The sequence below is a fragment of the Pelophylax lessonae genome, assembly GCF_965119305.1.
Source record: "Pelophylax lessonae genome assembly, chromosome: 1".
In the NCBI taxonomy this organism is placed as follows: domain Eukaryota; kingdom Metazoa; phylum Chordata; class Amphibia; order Anura; family Ranidae; genus Pelophylax; species Pelophylax lessonae.
Genome location: NC_138768.1, coordinates 31,019,201 through 31,039,331, shown reverse-complemented (window position 1 = coordinate 31,039,331; position 20,131 = coordinate 31,019,201). Strand labels below are relative to the sequence as shown.

At 45.8% G+C, this 20,131-nt stretch overlaps 1 protein-coding gene across 1 annotated transcript in view; it reads right to left on the bottom strand.

Moving 5' to 3' along the window:
- Positions 1 to 20,131, bottom strand: part of LOC309567541 (vomeronasal type-2 receptor 26-like) — a gene marked incomplete at both ends in the record, with an annotated part of 298,253 nt that overhangs the window by 74,808 nt on the left and 203,314 nt on the right. The window contains one exon of the mRNA XM_082272924.1: positions 10,918 to 11,209. Within this exon, the coding sequence (XP_082129050.1) occupies positions 10,918 to 11,209 (292 nt within the window). The remainder of the gene's footprint in view (positions 1 to 10,917; positions 11,210 to 20,131) is intronic.

Here is a 20,131-nt window from a genome sequence, read left to right as displayed (position 1 = left end):
TCATCGGTCATGATCGTCTAGGCTGAGTACATAACAAGTCTCGTCAAGTTTGCGGAGCATTTAATAAGGCCCTTCCCAGACATGCTGGAGCTTGTTCTGGGGGTGTGGGATGATTAGGAGGACTTGCTGGCCTCAGTGAACTCCCTCCCAAGGGCCCTTCGGTCATACCGTGTCTTCTGCCGCGTTTGAGATGCTTGGAGGTGGCTGTGGGCCATGCCAGCCAGCTGGGATAATCACTCTCGCAGTTCCAGCACGTATGGTACAACCGGAATTCCTGTATTTCCCACCTCCCCTTCCCAATTTTCCCATAATAAAGTTAAAGGGCCTCAGACCTTCCATCTGTATAAGAGCTCAAAGGGTGAAAAACCAGTGGATTCTTGCGACACTTCTCGGTAAGCAAACAGAAGATGGGGAAGGATCTTTTCCCAGTCTGCCTCACTGTCCACGAAGGCTTTCAGCATGCCTTTAAGAGTCCCATTAAAGCGTTCACAGAGGCCGTTGGTCTGGGGGTGGTAGGGGGTGGTCCGGATGGCCCATACTCGCATGCGCGCCACAGAGATTGAATCACATCTGACATGAACTGGGTGGCCTGATCAGTCAGAATCTCACTGTGGAACCCCACACGGGAAAAGAGGGTGACAAGGGGTTCCGCTACCTTGAGGGCTGAAATGCTTGACAGGGTTACCGCCTCTGGGTAGCGGGTGGCATAGTCCACTATGGTCAGGATATATCTTTTTCCTGACTTACTGGGCCGGGCCAGAGGACTAATGATGTCCACCGCCACCCTCTGAAAGGGTTCCTCGATGATGGGCCCCAGGCCGCCTCTGCCTTTGACAGATGTCACAGGTCCGACAGAAGTTAGCAACAGACTGAGAGATACCAGGCCAGTAGAATGCTTGGGTTAGTCTTCGTTCTGTTTTTCTCTTCCCCAGTTGTCCAGCTAAGGGAATGTCGTGGGCGATTTGGAGCAGCAGAAACCTAAATGGCTGGAGGACAATGAGCTGTTTGGTTGCAGTCCAGGGCTGGTCTGGGCGGTTAGTGTCTGTAACGCGGTATAGTAGTCCTCGTTCCCAGAGGGTTCGTTCCCCACCCTCCCCGAATAGTCCGGCATCCGCTTGGGCCCAGAATTTGCTCAATGTGGGGTCAGAGTGTAGTTCCTGTTTAAATTTCTCACGGTCCCAGGTCAGGGTGGTATCCTGGTCAGGGTTGGTAATACTCACAGGATCCAGGGCAGAAGGGGAGTCCCGTTGGGCTTTCTCGGCGGGTAGGCCATGGCTGGCTTGGCTTCTGGTCACAGCTCCAACGTATTGGCACTGTAGCTCTCCTAAATAATTTCCAAGCAGAATGTCCGCAGGTAGTCCAGCCACGATTCCAATTTGGCAGCGCTTTTCCCCAAACCCATAGTCAAGGCGAACCGACGCCTTGGGGATGTGTTTCGTAGCACCACCTGCCAGTTCAATAAAGAACTCGGGCCCAGCTTGATGGCTTCGGGTTTTACCACTCGGGGATCAGCAATGGTGAGGAAGGCCCCAGTGTCCCGAAATCCCGTAGTTCTCTCCCCATCAATCAGGACCTCCTGCAGGTGGCGCTGCCTCTGCTCTGGGTAGGATGGGACAAGGGGATGAACACCGTAGACTCCCCAAGGAGGATTGGCCACAGTGGGGGTCAGCCAGTCACTGGGAGGTGAGGGTAGTGGTTCTTCCTCTGGGGTCAACTCTAGTTAGTTGACTGAGCGACTGTGGCTGGCGGATGTGGTACGACAATTCTGAGGGCAGCTGGCCTGAAGATGCCGGGCTGGTTGCACCCATAGCACCGGCGGTCCAGAAACGGCCCAGAAGTACGAGGTCGGTAGGAAGGGGCTGTGGATGGTGTTGGCACAACAGGGCGCCGGAGGAGTGGCAAGGGGTTGATGGGAAGTGGTCTACCTGTGTTCTGGGCTTTGGGCGGCTCGACTACCAATCTCTTCCAAAGGGGTTTAATGGCAAGGGCCTCGTCTGCCAGTGCAGCAGCCCGCTCAATGGTGCAAGGGTTCCTCTCCTTCACCCACTCCCGCACCTCTGCTGGGCATTTGGCAAAGAATTGCTCCTTCAGAAAGGCCTAAACAACTTGTTCAATAGTAAAGGCCTGCTCCCCCTCCAGCCAGCGTCTGCAGGCCCGCGAGATTTTGTGCGCATACATCTTGAAGGAAGGCTCAGAATGAAAGGAGAGGTCCCTGAATTGGATCCGGTGGGTTTCTGGAGTTACCGCGTAGTGTTCTAGTACAGTCTGTTTGATCCTGCTGTAATCTCGATTCCACTGTGCACCCATTGTCCGGTAAGCAGCAGCCGCACCCCCTTCCAGCAGGCCCACTAGGTGGCGTACCCAGTCTCTACAGGGCACCTCCAGCAGCTGATATAAGTGTTTGAAATCCTGGAAGAACCCTTCCAAATCCCCTGTAGCTTCACAAAATGGCGTGAAATCTTTACGAGTCACTCTTGGTAGATCAGGCCCACTTACTCGTGGGCTGGGAAGAGGGTCCCGTCCTCTGAGGCCTCCCATTGTTTCTTGCTCATGAGCCCTTTGGATAGCCTCCCTCTTGTCATCCAAGGTGGCCCCGGGCCCCAGGATAGCCATCTCCTCTTTGTACCATGTGATCCAAGGGCTCCTGGGACTTGATACAGCGGACGCAAGCTGTTAATTTTCTGGTGTCGAGGCATTCAAGCTTTCAGTTCTCTGAAGGCTGGCTTCCTCAATAGCAGTGACCAGCTCTTCTTTGGACAGGCCCCTGTAGGTAAGGCATCCCGAGCCTTTTCTTGCAAACTTGCCAAAGTCCAATTACTGTACTCCCCACCCCACATTAGGTCCAGTCTAGGGGGCTGCTCTCCATCCTCTTCAGTGTTCTAATCCCGCTGCTGCCAACCAGTTTGTGATGGAAGTGTAGGTAGGACAGAATGTACACAGAGAGCAGGAGTGCCAACGAAGCCTTTTATTGAACGGTAGCGGGTAGGCTCACAAAGAAAAGGGCCAAACAAAGGTGTCCAGGGTCAGACCCAACGTGGGTAGGAGAGAGTTCCAGATAACAGGGGTATTCTGTAACAGGGGCTCCCGATAGAACGGGCAAAGTGGTCCAGTGAGGAATTGGGCCAAACACGGATCGGGGCAAACAACGAGGTGACAGTCCAGGCAGAGTTCTGGTAGGCCCAGGGTTACTCCACTCACCAGCAGGCAGGTACAGGATTAATCCACACTCCAGATTGTAGGAAAGGACAAGGTAATTCCAAACTCCAGGTTGGCTGTAGGATTGAAGAGGCCCACAGGAACCAATAGGGGAGTCTGTGTTCTCTGGCCGCAGCTCAGGGAAACACAGTCTTCCAAACAGCAAAGATGAACAGCACAGGATAGACTCTCACTCTGCTAAATATCTTAGGACTTGTGTCCCAGCAGGTGGCCAGGCAACTCCCAGCCTGGCGTCCAGTTGCCCCAGCAACCAGCCCCGCCCCCCTCTACTCGAGGAAAATCCCATGCTGGGGAAATGGCAATGTCCTGGGGTGCAGGGAAGACAAAAGAAAGAGTAGGGTCTGTGACAGCATCCCATTCTTAGCTTGTAGGGTTCAATATTCAGTTGGCCCACTCTTTGCAGCTATAACAGCTTCAACTCTTCTGGGAAGGCTGTCCACAAGGTTTAGGAGTGTGTCTATGGGAATGTTTGACCATTCTTCCAGAAAGAAGGTCCATACAGACATGGATAAGCGAGTTTGAGGTGGAGGAACTTGGCTGGCCTGCACAGACACAGAGTCCTGACCTCAACCTGATAGAACACCTTTGGGGTGAATTAGAGCGGAGACTGCGAGTCAGGCCTTCTCATCCAACATCAGTGCCTGACCTCACAAATGTGCTTCTAATGGTGAAACATTTCCATAGACACTCCTAAACCTTGTGGTGACAGCCTTCCCAGAAGAATTGAACCAGTTATAGCTGCAAAAGGTGGGCCAGCTCCACATTGAATCCTACTAACTAAGATTGAGATGCCACTAAAGTTCATGTGCGTGTAAAGGCAGGTGTCCCAATAGTTTTGGTAATATAGTGTATGTGTGGATGAGTCCCTGGTACACTTTACAGGCCCACTAGGAATAAAACAATATATTCCTAGAAAAAGGGCAAAATATGGGGTCAAATTCTATAAGCTATGCGAAAGAGCCACGGGATATCTGTATGTGTTTGCATATATGAAGGAAGAGATTCACAGCTCCAGCCCCCTGAGTGCCCAGCCTACATGGGCACAACTGGAAAAATTGTATGGGACATGGCATACCCACTGCTGCACAAAGGTTATCACATAAACCTGGATAACTATCATACCAGCCTGCCCCTTTTCAAACACCCTCACCTGTGAAACCACCAGAAATAACAGGAAGGGCTTCCCACAATCGTTGGTCAACAAAAAAATGTGAAGGGGGAAAAACCAACTTTGAGAAGCAATGAAGTGTTGGCCTTGGTGGAAGGATAGCAGGAATGTATATGTCATGTCCACCATCCAAAATGACCCCACAGTTGAGGTTCACAGAAGACGAAGTCCCATTGAAAAGCGAACATGCTTCCAAGAATATAATCTTTGCATGAAAGGGGGGGTTGGAATTCAATGACCAAATGCTTCAGCCCTATTTGACAACAATGAGGTCCCAAGGAACAAGGAAGTAGCGATTTATTTAATTAATTTGCCCATTTATAATGCATATATAATCTACACCAAATCCACGGAAAGCCCTACCCCCTTCCTAAAATTAATAGAATAAATTGTCATGTCCCTCATCTATCAACAAAGACCCCCCTCCCCCCCCCCCTGAAAACCTTCACTCAAGGATGCTGTTAGCCGACTTCATGAGCATCACTTCCCGGACAACATTCCACCATCTGAAGCAGGCCGAAGACACCCAAAAAATGTTGTGTATGCAGCAAAAGAAGATTTCAAAGAGATACCGGCTACCATTAGAGTATAAGGAATAAGTCCTGCAAGGGACCCTGAGGCTCTAAATCAATCAGTTATTTGGCGCAGACACTCCACTTCTCATAATAGTGTGCTTAATTGAAATAAATATATAGTGTTGCGCAAATAAAAAATTATTAAATTAATTAATTTGTGCTTAAATTATTAAAAACCCAAAATATTTATATGTGACATAATATTAAAGTGCCAATAGTGCTAATAAAGTGGTAAATACAATACAATATAATACTCATAGAAAAGAGAAAATATATAGATATAAAAGTCCAGTGTGCAAAGTGCAAAAAGCCAATAAACAAAGTCCAAAATGTAATCCTAAAGTGATCTGTGCTCCCAGAGAGAAGTGACCAGAGTGTCACAGTGGACAGCCAGCCGTGCACTCCCTTGTGCACACTCCACCGTCCAATCATATCCCCCTGAGGAAGACACATGAGCCCTGTGTCATCACGCGTAGGGGAGGGGAAAGGACGGACGGAGCGATACACTATTGTCTAGGTGAGGCTGTCAGCTATCGGCGCACGCTGTGGAGACCGGCGGCGCTGTGCAGTCTCTCCCACTATACCACCACGATTTCCACCATTTACTTGATGCTATTGTCCAAGTGCATGTGTTGCACCTACAAATGTGAGTGAGATTTATCCACCTTTACTTAATAAAAGCTGATTGTTTAAGGATTTCATACACTATTGCAAGTCTTTTTGTTTGCATATATACTGCATTGATTGACGCTGCAACTCCTGTGAGAGGAGCCCTGAAGGATATGGATGGATGATCTTTTTGGGATAACAATCTTTGCGCTCTTTTTAAGGATTTGAGGTGAGCACCCATTCACAAGGGGGTGCACGGCTGGCTGTCCACTGTGACACTCTGGTCACTTCTCTCTGGGAGCACAGATCACTTTAGGATTACATTTTGGACTTTGTTTATTGTTTTTTTTGCACTTTGCACACTGGACTTTTATATCTATATATTTTCTCTTTTCTATGAGTATTATATTATATTTACCACTTTATTAGCACTATTGGCACTTTAATATTATGTCACATATAAATATTTTGGGTTTTTAATAATTTAAGCACAAATTAATTAATTTAGTAATTTTTTATTTGCGCAACACTATATATTTATTTCAATCCCGGCTACCATTGTCCTCAGTGCCCCCCCCCCAACCCGGCCAGTGCATTGGAGAATGCTTCCGACTTTATCACACATCCCTAAAATATTAGCCCATATTTTTAACCATTTCCCCATTTGCATCATCTGTGCTGACCATAGTTCATGCTTTCTCAAATGACCATTCCACTGCTTTCCACGTGAACTGACCCTGGCCTGTTTTTTGACTATGCCTCTCCCTACCGCTTGGACTGCTTCCATGTAAACTGACCCTGGCCTGTTTTATCAACTATGCTTCTGCCTACTGCTTGGACTGCTTGCATGTGAAGTGACCCTGGCCGGTTCTAACCATTTACTGCAGCAGGCAGCCCCTCCTGGGCAAAGCGACGTAGGTCTATGTCGCTTGTTCTCAGTAAGCTAGGGGGCAAGCGCGCACCGCCGGCGCGCTTCCGCCGGAACGCTCTCGCCCCCGCTCGTCAGCAGGGAAGTCGATGAGTGTGTCAGGTGGCTCTGATTGCCACCTGACACCCGCGATCGCTCCCCGCTGAGAGAGAAGGACAGTCGGCTGTTGTAAACACAGCTGACCGTCCTTCTCACTGGGATGATCACAGAGCTCATGTGGTCCTTCTATATAGGATCACAGGTCTCTATATTCATTTCAGAAGCCACAACCCCCCCCCCCAACAGTTAGAATCACGCCCCTAGGCTCACATTTAACCCCTTGATCACCCATACTGTTAACCCCTTCCCTGCCAGTGTCATTAGTACAGTAACAGTGCATATTTTTAGCACTGATTACTGTAGTAATGTCACTGGTACCCCCAAAAGTGTAAAAAATGTCAGTTAGGGGACCGATCTGTCCGCCACAATGTCACAGTCCCGAAAAAAAAATCACAGATTGCCACCATTACTAGTAAAAAAAAAAGTAAAAAACAATAACAATGATATAAATCTTTCCCATAGTTAGTAGATGCGATAACTTTTGCGAAAACCAATCAAAATATGCTCATTGTGTTTTTTTTACCAAAAATATGTAGCAGAAAACAAATTGACCTAAAATGTTGAAAAAAAATTTGATTTTTTTTTTTTTGAGAATGTCTTATAGCAGAATGTGAAAAATATATATATATATATTTTTTTTTTCAAAATTGTCACTCTTTTTTTGTTTATAGCGTAATAAATAAAAATTGCACAGGTGATCAAATACCAACAAAAGAACTCTCTATTTGTGGGGAAAAAAGGACGTCAATTTAGTTTGGGTACAGCGTTGCACAACCACGATTGTCCGTTAAAGTAACACAGTGCCGAATTGCAAAATAGGGCCTGGTCATTAAGGGGGCAAATCCTTCCGGTCTTAAAGTGGTTAATGACTACTATGCTTCTGCCTACCGCTTGAACTGATCTGTTGCCCTGCTACTGTAATACACAGGGGTCTCACATATGTGAGGGGCTCCAGAATTGTTTTTCCAGATGGAGTAAACTCATTTTTTTGTTTTCTTTGGGTTTTGCAATTTCTGGATTAGGGTCTGGAGTCCAGAGGCTTCAAATAGATTTGGGTGGGAGAGGCCTCTACCTTGCCTGACTGAGGCCCTCAGCCTGATGCTGACTTACTGCCATCATGCCTCTGTCTGCCGCATTAACTGACCACACCTCTGCCTGCTACCTGTACTATGTAAATTATTAGCTGTAGCAAGAGGCAGTATGTTTATGAAGGGCTGGAGAGAGGTACAATAATCTGTTTCTGCAGGTAACAGTGTATCGGGACCAATATTATGACTGTGCTGACCATGTCTCTGTCTAGACAATTCATTTGGACAAATGTTTTGGGTGTGCTGACAAAATCCCTGTACTGACTATAGACAATAATCCTGCCTGCTGACTGGATAAGTACTATTGTTGGAGCTAAGCACATCCCTGCCTGCTGCCTGGACCAATGCTCTCCTTTGTGGTAAACTGCACTACTACTATTTTTTTTACGTTTTCCTCAATAGAATTTTTTTGGAGTGTAATTCTTGATATGTACATGCTATGTGTTAGAAATATGAGGGGCCTTCAAAAATGATAAGTTGTCAGGAAATTCGATGTGCAATTTATGCTCCTAGAATGCTTGAAGGTGCTACTTGAATGTTGGGCCTCTTTATGTGGCCAGGCTGTTTAAAAGTCTCACACATGTGGTATCGCCATACTCAGGAGGAGTAGTAGAATGTATTTTGGGGTGCAACTTTTGCTATGTACATGCTATGTGTTAGAAATATTGTATAAATGGACAACTTTGTGTAAAAAAAAAAAAAATGAATTTTCATTTTCTTTCCACATTTTTCAAAAACTTGTTTAAAAAAATGACATGTTCAAAAGACTCATTATGCCTCGTAGAATATATCTTACAGTGTTTGCTTTCCAAAATGGGGTCATTTTATGGGGGTTTCCGTTGTCCTTGTGCTCCAGGCCTTCAAAAGTGTGGTAGGTTGTCAGGAAATTATATGTGTAATTTATGCTCCTAGAATGCCAGACGGTGCTACTTGGATGTTGGGCCTCTGTATGTGGTTATGCTGTGTAAAAGTCTCATGCATGTAGTATCACCATACTCAGGAGGAGTAGCAGAATGTATTTTGGGGTGCAATTTTTTGCCTTTGTACATACCATGTGTTAGAAATATTGTATTAATGGACAACTGTGTAAAAAAAAAAAAAATGCTTTTTCATTTTATTTCCATATTTTCCAAAAACTTGTGGAAAAAAATGACATGTTCAAAAGGCTCATCGTGCCTCATAGAATATTTGATCGGGTGTTTGCTTTCCAAAATGGGGCCATTTTGTGGGCGTTTCCATTGCTCTGGTGCTCCAGGGCCTTCAAGAATGTGATAGGTTGTCAAGACGTTAGATGTGTAATTTATGTCCCTAGAACACTGGACAGTGCTCCCTGGATGTTGGGCCTCTGTATGTGGCTAGACTGTGAAAAGTCTCACACATGTGGTATTGCCATACTTAGGAGGAGTAGCAGAATGTGTTTTGGGGTGTAGTTGCAAGTATGCATTTGCTATGTGAGAGAAATAACCCAAAGTCAGCATCCCAGAATTAATTAAGATGAGGTTAGACCATACTCAGAAAGACCTAAGTCCTAAGCATCCCAATTTTGATTAGAATGTAGTAAAGTGTCACTTGACTGAGCTCTAAGGTACTCTATTCACCCAACATGTTCAACGGTACTCAGTAATTGAGAAAGTGAAGGTGTCATAAGGGAGAGCCAAGGTGAAGAAATAGCTCTTCTCGCTGCCACTAAAATATGTGCTGTCAAAGTCTTAGATGGTTTTATACCCAAAAATATGGTATAAGGAGTCAATGTCATCATTACATCTCCATCAGGTGAGTGACAAGGTTGGGTTACAAGAATGGGGTATCTTAAGAGTTTTATACCAAAAAGATCAGTATTTTGTAAGTCTCTCTCTGCACCACACAATGGTATTATTTGGATATGGCATCCAATATTTTTTCCCATTATTTAAGGGAAATGGGGAGGCCATGGAATGGTCTGTTATAGAGGTTGCTTCCTGGAGAATTTTATAGATAAAAGATATCAGATACAGTTGATGCAGTCCTTGGGCGCAAATAAACTAAATTAATTTGGTTAAGGTCAGCATTGGCAATAAGGATGCAAAGTAATGCTTAAATTGAAGATATATTAAAAAAGAGATGCCTGGGAATATGCTTCTTTGAATAAAGTTCTTCAAGTGAGCAGTTTGTGAATAACTAGATGTACAAGATGGAGGAGTTTGAATATGTTAGCCTGTGTCCAGTCCATCATATGCCCATAAGATAGACTATCTGGTAATTATTGGTTATAGGGAACATTGGAGAGAGGTGAACATGGTAGCAATCACCTTTTAGCCCCAAGAGCCTACAAAAGCAGAGGGAGAGGTGGAGTGCATTGATAGTGACTAGATTTGTCCGCACAGGATCAACAGCTACTGTTTTGTACAGATATCATAAAACTCTTTTAGTATATATAACAAACCAGATTGGAAGAAATAAGAGAAGTTAACATGTCAAACCACCACCACTGAAATAATATATATATAATCTCTCTAATAAATGTGTCTGTCATTCTGAACCTTCTATTTGATCTAATACATTCAATTTAAATTAAAATATGTGTTGATCCTGCCAGTCACTTCTTCCTGGTAATTGGCAGTGGCAAACATCTGGAGGGTTTTTTAGGTTCTGCAGTGTTGCCATTACTTATAAACATGCTCCAGGTATATACTGCTTACCCTGTTCTCCAAACAATCTGGAGAGTGGATGGGACATCTGCCCTGAATTTCCACTGCCTTTGTACATGCTTTAGGTACTTATCTCTTTCATTGGCCCTGGCAGTGGGCAGGACTTCTGCCCGACTGTCAATAATAATTACAGGAGGAGCCACTGTCAATCAAATACCCCTGCCCACCCTATCAAAAAGGGCTCCTGGTGAAGTAGGCAAATGGAAACCTAACAGGGGAGGCTAAAGTTCTAAGATTAACAATAGCTCTTATCCCATAGCCCAACCCTCACCACAGTAATTGGCAGCCACTCCCAATGGTCTTCTGCAGTTCTGCCTCAACCCTCCAAGCAACAGGAGAAAAGGGACCAAGCAGTCACATAGCCATAGATAAAAGCCCTAAAAGAGGTAATTGCATTCAATATTAATTTTATAATACAAACACTTTAGCTGTTAGAGTTTACATACACTTTAACTACCACAGACTGGCATGTTTTTGTAAAATGCGTATTGTTGTCTCTGTTGACTAGAATAGTATTGCAAATACACCAGTAGATTTTTTCACCCACCTGTGTATATCTGTACAGACCAAGAATTTGGGCGATTGGGATTGTAGTAGATGAATAGTGATCTCCAATAACACCAGCCAACTTGCCTTGTCCTTTACAGGAATAATTAGGAACTGTCCCATTTGGTCCCGATAAAATCTGCAGAACACTCTGTACAGCCTTCCTGGGTTCCAGCCATGAATCATATAGATTGAAGCCTAGAGTGATATTGGGTAAGATGTCTGGATCCTGGTTAATATTATCAATTGCGGCAAGGAAAGCTAGGAGGTTCACGTAATACCGAAAAGATGGGCTACAAAAAGTTTATTTTTTTTTTCAAAACAGTACATTAACAAATTCTATATACAGTATATGTAAAATGCCCAGTGCCTCCCCATTGCTTGGGCAATTTTCTGGGACCTGTGTCGTGTCCCAGAAGATTGCAACAAGGGGGGGAGAGGAGAACTTTCGCTCGAGCTGCCTACAGCAGGTACCTGTCAAAACTAGGTACCTGTCCCCCCCCCCCCCCAAAAAAAAAAAATGATATGCCAAATGTGCCATATTGGGGGGGGGGGATGCTTAAAGTGGAACTTCCCCTTTTGGAATTATATACAGAGGGTTATGGCTAAGTTTTACACAGCAGGTTTGTAAATTTAAGTCTTACCACTAGATGTTTACACCATGTGGCCCTGTAGATCCAGAACACCTACTTGTGGACTGTTTTGGGATATTCCATCGTTACATAGTTACATAGTTACATAGTTACATAGTAGGTGAGGTTGAATAAAGACAATAGTCCATCCAGTTCAGCCTGTGTAGGTGTGTTTGGCTTTAATCATCTCACATACCCCTGAATGTTCTGTTCCTTGAGATGTACGTCTAATAGTCTTTTGAAAGCCACCACTACCCGCAGAAACCACATCTTGTGGTAGAGAATTCCACAATCTTGTAGCCCTAACAGTAAAGAATCCCCCATGTTGCCTGAGGTTAAAACTCTTCTCCTCTAATCGCATTGTGTGCCCCCGAGTCCTCATGCAATCCCTTCGACTGAACAGCTTTTTTTCTAAGCAGAGATCCCCATTGAGATATTTAAAAATTGCTATCATGTCCCCCCTCAGGCGTCTCTTCTCCAGGGAGAATAAATCAAGCGATTGGAGACGCTCTTCATAATCAAGGTCCTCCAGTCCCCTAATTAGTTTAGTTGCCCTTCTCTGTACTCTCTCCAGCTCCAACACATCCCTTCTGAGGACTGGCGACCAGAACTGGACAGAGTACTCCAGATGCGGTCGGACCAGAGTTTTATAAAGTGGAAGGATTATAGTCTTATCTCTGGAAAACATCCCTTTCTTTATGCATGCTAATATTCTGCTAGCCTTGGTAGCCGCTGCTTGACATTGCAAGCTGTTGCCTAGTCTATCATCAACCAAGACTCCCAGATCCTTCTCCATTTTTGATTCCCCCAAGGGTTCCCCTCCTAACGTGTATTGTGCTTTAATGTTTCTAGTCCCCAAGTGCAAAACCTTACACTTCTCCACGTTAAACCTCATTTGCCAAGTCGTTGCCCACTCCGTTATTTTGTCCAGGTCATTCTGTAGGATATCTGCTTCATGCTGTGCTGTTATTGCCCTGCCTAATTTTGTGTCATCAGCAAAAACTGATATCGAACTACTGATCCCGTCCTCAATGCTGTTTATGAATAAATTGAACAACGTTGATCCTAGGACTGAGCCTTGGGGGACCCCGCTTACTACCTCAGACCAGTCTGAGTATGCGCTGTTTATTACCACCCTTTGGATACGCCCTTTTAGCCAGTTCCGTATCCAAGAGCAAACCCTGCTGTCGATACCTGCAGACCTTATTTTATAAATTAAGCGCTTGTGGGGAACTGTATCAAACGCCTTAGCGAAATCTAGGTACACCACATCCACTGCACTTATTAGACTTGCTGTACAACCACACTGTATTTTGTGTTACCCCGGTTATCCTGGGTTCTATATGTGTGGTTTGTGCTGAAAGAATGAAGGTCACTATATAAGAGCTGTTAAAATCAAAACAGCTCCTTCCGCGGGAAGCGTCCGGAAAAGCAGGAGCTTCTTCTTTTTTTTTTTTTGGGCGGACGGGCGACTGATCATCGGGGGGACAGTATTTTTTTTATTTTTGAATAAAAGACTTTTCCAAAACTGGCTTTTGTCATTATTTTTTGTACACTTTTTTGGTGAATGGGTATGGGTACCATGTACCCGATATCCATTCACATAGGGGAAGGCGGGATCTGGGGGTCCCTTTGTTAAAGGGGACTATCAGATTCCGATAAGCCTCCCCTCGCAGACCCCCACAATCACAGCCAAGGGTTGTGGGGAAGAGACCCCTGTCCCCATCAAAATGGGGGCAAGGTGCTTTGGGGCGGGGGGGGGGCAGAGCCCCACTTGCCCCAAAGCACCCACCTCCCATTTTGAGGGCATGTGGCCTGGTATGGTTCAGGAGGGGGGGCGCTCGCTCGCCCCCACCCCATCATGTGTGCTCAGATAAGGGTCTGGTATGGATTTTAGGGGCGACTCCACGCTGTTTTTTCAGCAATACTGACATAAACTATATATATATCTCCCTGCTAGCAATGTATTATTAATTATAAAATTCCAATTATAAATCACCTGCTGGCAAAGGAATTCAATCTCACAACCATCGCAATTGGAGGGCTCGTATTCCTCCAGCTATACCACCCTCAAGTACAGTTAGGTTGAATACACTTTCCCTGCCTAACTAACTCCTATCTCACACTACACACACAGTGGATTAGATAAAAGTTAGGGAGAGTGCATTCAACTTAAGCAGGCTTGGTAGCATAGGTGGTAGAATACCACCCTTGCTATGATAAGAGCTCTGAGTTCAATTCCCCCTGCCAGCCAGTGATTTACTTATTGGAATTCAGAAGTCAGAGAGTCCATGATAATGTGGGAACTCGAAGTTCGACGAACAAGTGAACAGCCAATGTTCGACTCAAACACGAAGCTCATCCCTATTCTTGGGGTAACTATAGCCAGATTCACGGATCTCATGTTCCAGAGTTTAGGAAGCAGCTTCTTGGTGGACATACCCAGTCAGGGTGTCCAGTTCCGTCGCATTGGTGGCAGCAGTGGGATGCTTCCTGCAGTCTGGAACATCCAAACCTCCACCGGGATCCAAGATTGGTATAGCAGACTTTGGTCAATTCCAATGGAGTTATGGACCTGGCATCACAGCTCGAGGGGGTGCTGTGTATCGCCCTTTCAGTATACCCCAGGATGGTGTCTGCGGATCAATACCTTGAGCTCTGGATTGGAGCCATCCAGCTTGCTGGTATATACCAGGGCAAGTGCTTTCCAACCCCAGGTTACCTACCCTTGAGGACCTGCGAGAATACAGCGAGGCTATGCTCAGTCTTGCAGGGGTCTCAGGGCTTAAACCTGATCTAGAACGCTTGCTAAGGAAAGAACAGCATCAGGAAAGGGCATACAGGAAACTGCTAGAACACGTTCAGCAGCATACCTTAGAATCGGCAGCGGAAACTCACGCGATTGCTGTTCCCAAAGCTAAAGTGCTGACAACAGGGCATAACTCTGTTAGCCTCTGCCCAGCACCGATATCATCTTCTGGGTTACACAGACAGGAGATGGTGAATCTCGATCCAAAGACTGTGGATTTCATAGACATTTCTGCTGAGGAGGAACAACCCGGCGAGCCTCCTGCAGAAGAGCTGACTTCAGTGCATGGTGCTGTTGACCCCTGTATACAACAATCGGTAGCCCTGAAGGATTTGTGCAAGGCCACCGATGTTTCACTTTAATTCCCAGTGGAACAGCTGGCAGCTGGGCAGAACCCTACTGGCCTCTGCCCACAACAATCATCTCCACAGGAGCTCCATGTTGAGAATGCAATCGGCACCTCACAAGGGCAGCATGAGCTTATATCGGTGGATGGGACTGCGGTATTCACTGATAGCAACCCAGCAGAAGAGCAGACTTCAGAGCATGGTGCTGCTGACCCCTGCATACCACAGTCAGCAGCCCTGAAGGATTTGTGCAAGGCCACCGATGTTTCACTTTACTTTCCAGTGGAACAGCTGGCAACTGGGCAGAACGCTACTGGCCTCTGCCCACAACAAAAAAACTCCACAGGAGCTCCAGGGAGAGAATGCAATTGGCACCTTACAATGGCATCTTGAGCTGATATTGTTGGATGGGACTTCGGTATTCACTGACAGCAATCCAGGAGAAGAGCTGGCAATAGGGCAGAGTGCTGCTGGCCTCTGCCCACAACTAACAGAAGCCCTGTCTTATCTCCAGAGGCTTAAAGGACTCCAGGGAGAAGGGCCAGTCCACACTTCTCCCCAGCAGGGGTTATGTTCTATGAGAGAGGCAGAGGTTGGCTGGGTGAGTAACGCTCTGTTCCGGACAATTTGTTTGGGGTACTGTGTGGGTGCAGACATTGGGGGACTGGAACAACGGATTAACTTCAAAGTCAACCTATTTGGGGTCTCCTTCTGTGTTAGTCTCCTGCTGAAAGGGGAGATATGTGACAGGAGTCACTTTGGGTGGGGGGCTTGTGGAACCCAGATTACTTTAGAGAGGTTGAGAAACTCCTTGTCCAGCTTTCCCAGCCCCTCTTCTTTGTAAGTCACCCTGTGTCTATTAGGGCATAGGGTGACCAAGGTCTGCACTAATCAAACTCGCTGTACAACCACACCACATTTTGTGCTAACCCGGTTATCCTGGGTTCTATATATGTGGTTTGTGTTGAGAGAATGAAGGGCCTCTCTCACTTGGGACAATAATATTTCTGAACAATATCCCTCAAGAAATATATAAAGATAAACAATTTGACTTTCCAGATTGCTTGAATATTGTTGTAGTCTCTCATAGACCCTTGCTAGATAGTGAGGTGGGGTGGGGTTTGTTATTGTTAAGTACCTGTATCCCATGGTTCTATTGTTTCAGTCTGCCCTAAAATCAACCTATTATGGGATGTATATGTGTATGTGGATTGGCTGCTAAGGGGGGGGGGGGTTGTCCCAGAGTATATCTCTTTGTGCCTGTGTTTAAATAAACAGTTCTTATTCTGCTTTACTCCAAAACTGGCACTGTCTAGTTCTTGGGGTAACTATTGTCAGATTCACGGATCTCGTGTTCCAGAGCTTAGGAAGCAGCTTCTTGAGATACCCAGTCTGGCTGTCCAGTTCCGTCACACCTATCAGTTCTTCTGGTAACAAATGTTTGGGATTTCCTGTCACTTTCAGTTTCAATGACACTGGTCACTAGGGATGATCGAACTTTTGAAAAGTTCGGTTCGACCAGAACCCCCGAATTTCAGGAAAGTTCGGTTCGGATTCCAGAACCCCATTGAAATCAATGGGACCCGAACTTCTGGAATCAAAAAAACCCATTTTGAAGCCCTAAAACCCAATAAATGCCCATAAAAAGTGCCTAGGGTTCTGGGTCATGCCCCAGGGACTATTAATCACACAAAAAAAAGTTCTTAAAAATTGTCGTTTTTGATAGAGAGCCAATTATTGAAAAAATTAAAAAAAAAAAAAAAAAAAAAAAGAGAGATTTCTTTGGATTTAGTGTCTGGGGGGTCTAAAAGGTGTACCTGTGAAGTTTCAGCTCTGTAGCATGTCCAGAACCAGAATTATAGCATACCAAACCTTCAAAAATGACTTTTTTGCTTAACCGCACCTTTCTTTTTCTCCTAATCAACGGCACAGCCAATGTGTATGATGGGGACATAATGCAGTGCACTGGGAACAAGATTAGAGTTTTTTTTGGAAAAAGGCGCTGTCTCTTTAAATGTGCATATTATTAACGGGTGTATTTGCACAATGGGGCTATTATTACCAAATGTTTTCAAGAAGTCCAAAGATGTATGTAATTGCACTTTATTTCATGTAAAATGGTGTTTGGTGCACTTTAACTTGAATTCTCACAAGAAACAGACATCTATGCACAGATACATTGAGGGTTAGGGTTAGGGGTAGGGGCCACAATGTAGTGCAGAGTGAACAAGATTAGAGATGTTTTGGATGAATACTGTTGTCTCTTGACTATGAATAGAAGTAAAGGATGCTTAAAAATTTGGCCTTTGGTGGTGCCGACGATGCCTTGACACCATATCCCTATGAAAGTGCTGGTAATGAAGGCAATAATTGCCTTTGTAAGGAAAAAAATTACAATGATATGCATCTGTGTGACAGGTGCGCAAAAATTGTTGTTTGGGTGTTGGCGGAGCCATACCACTGTAAGCCCAAAGAGCTGGTGTTGAAGAAGGCGTAAAAATTATGAAGGTGTGCACATGTGGAACAGGTGCGCAAACATGGTAGTTTTGGTGTTGGCGGAGCCTCCCCACCATAACCCCAAAGAGCTGGCTTTGAAGGAGGCCCAAAAATTGTAAAGGTGTGCACCTGTGGAACAGGTTCGCAAACATGGTAGTTTTTGTTTAGCATAGCCTCCCCACCTTAACCCCAAAGAGCTGGTGTTGAAGGAGGCCCAAAAATTGTAAATGTGTGCACCTGTGGAACTGGTTCACAAACATGGTAGTTTTTGTTTAGCATAGCCTCCCCACCTTAACCCCAAAGAGCTGGTGTTGAAGGAGGCCCAAAAATTGTAAAGGTGTGCAACTGTGGAACTGGTTCGCAAACATGGTAGTTTTTGTTTAGCATAGCCTCCCCACCTTAACCCCAAAGAGCTGGTGTTGAAGGAGGCCCAAAAATTGTAAAGGTGTGCACCTGTGGAACTGGTTCGCAAACATGGTAGTTTTTGTTTAGCATAGCCTCCCCACCTTAACCCCAAAGAGCTGGTGTTGAAGGAGGCCCAAAAATTGTAAAGGTGTGCACCTGTGGAACAGGTTCGCAAACATGGTAGTTTTTGTTTAGCATAGCCTCCCCACCTTAACCCCAAAGAGCTGGTGTTGAAGGAGGCCCAAAAATTGTAAAGGTGTGCACCTGTGGAACTGGTTCGCAAACATGGTAGTTTTTGTTTAGCATAGCCTCCCCACATTAACCCCAAAGAGCTGGTGTTGAAGGAGGCCCAAAAATTGTAAAGGTGTGCACCTGTGGAACTGGTTTGCAAACATGGTAGTTTTTGTTTAGCATAGCCTCCCCACCTTAACCCCAAAGAGCTGGTGTTGAAGGAGGCCCAAAAATTGTAAAGGTGTGCACCTGTGGAACTGGTTCGCAAACATGGTAGTTTTTGTTTAGCATAGCCTCCCCACCTTAACCCCAAAGAGCTGGTGTTGAAGGAGGCCCAAAAATTGTAAAGGTGTGCACCTGTGGAACTGGTTCACAAACATGGTAGTTTTTGTTTAGCATAGCCTCCCCACCTTAACCCCAAAGAGCTGGTGTTGAAGGAGGCCCAAAAATTGTAAAGGTGTGCACCTGTGGAACTGGTTCGCAAACATGGTAGTTTTTGTTTAGCATAGCCTCCCCACCTTAACCCCAAAGAGCTGGTGTTGAAGGAGGCCCAAAAATTGAAAAGGCTTGCACCTGTGGAACTGGTTCGCAAACATGGTAGTTTTTGTTTAGCATAGCCTCCCCACCTTAACCCCAAAGAGCTGGTGTTGAAGGAGGCCCAAAAATTGTAAAGGTGTGCACCTGTGGAACAGGTTCGCAAACATGGTAGTTTTTGTTTAGCATAGCCTCCCCACCTTAACCCCAAAGAGCTGGTGTTGAAGGAGGCCCAAAAATTGTAAAGGTGTGCACCTGTGGAACTGGTTCGCAAACATGGTAGTTTTTGTTTAGCATAGCCTCCCCACCTTAACCCCAAAGAGCTGGTGTTGAAGGAGGCCCAAAAATTGTAAAGGTGTGCACCTGTGGAACTGGTTTGCAAACATGGTAGTTTTTGTTTAGCATAGCCTCCCCACCTTAACCCCAAAGAGCTGGTGTTGAAGGAGGCCCAAAAATTGTAAAGGTGTGCACCTGTGGAACTGGTTCGCAAACATGGTAGTTTTTGTTTAGCATAGCCTCCCCACCTTAACCCCAAAGAGCTGGTGTTGAAGGGGGCCCAAAAATTGTAAAGGTGTGCACCTGTGGAACTGGTTCACAAACATGGTAGTTTTTGTTTAGCATAGCCTCCCCACCTTAACCCCAAAGAGCTGGTGTTGAAGGAGGCCCAAAAATTGTAAAGGTGTGCACCTGTGGAACTGGTTCGCAAACATGGTAGTTTTTGTTTAGCATAGCCTCCCCACCTTAACCCAAAAGAGCTGGTGTTGAAGGAGGCCCAAAAATTGTAAAGGTGTGCACCTGTGGAACTGGTTCGCAAACATGGTAGTTTTTGTTTAGCATAGCCTCCCCACCATAACCCCAAAGAGCTGGTGTTGAAGGAGGCCCAAAAATTGTAAAGGTGTGCACCTGTGGAACTGGTTCGCAAACATGGTAGTTTTTGTTTAGCATAGCCTCCCCACCTTAAACCCAAAGAGCTGGTGTTGAAGGAGGCCCAAAAATTGTAAAGGTGTGCACCTGTGGAACTGGTTCGCAAACATGGTAGTTTTTGTTATAACCAAAATGAGGTTCTGTGAACGTAAAGAGAATGAGAGGAGGGTTTGAGGGTGGCACCATGGTCCAGGCTTAAACTGAGGCTCAGCTGCCACGTCACAACGATAGCCTAGTCTACAAGGTCTGCATCAGGTGCATCAAAGCTTGATATCCACGACTGATTCATTTTAATGAATGTCAAACGGTCGACTGAGTCGGTGGAGAGTCTCGTTCGATGGTCTGTGACGAATCCTCCTGCTGCGCTGAATGCCCGTTCCGATTTGACACTGGAAGCAGGGCAGGCCAACAACTCCATGGCATACTGGGCCAGTTCTGGCCAGTGGTCTAATCTTAAGACCCAGTATGCCAGTGGATCGGCATCGTCACATGAAAAGCCCTCTGTGTCACTTTGTGCCCTCACGTAATCGTCCACCATGTGATGCAGACGCTGTCGATGCGATGTGGCAGCTGAGAGGCCTGGGTGGTGAGGACTAAAAAAAGACATAAAGGCATCCGTCAACCGCACGCCTTCTCTAACGCTCCTCTCGTGACCACCAGTAGAATCCATGGTAGGTTGTCCCCGCCCCTGCACCCTACGGGAGTCGGGGAACGTGTTCACCAGAATCCTCTTGAGACTGTCCTCAAGGGATTTGATCCTGTGGACTCTCTGGGCGGATGGGAAAAGCTCCGAGACTTTAGACTTGTACCGGGGGTCAAGTAGGGTGGCCAACCAAT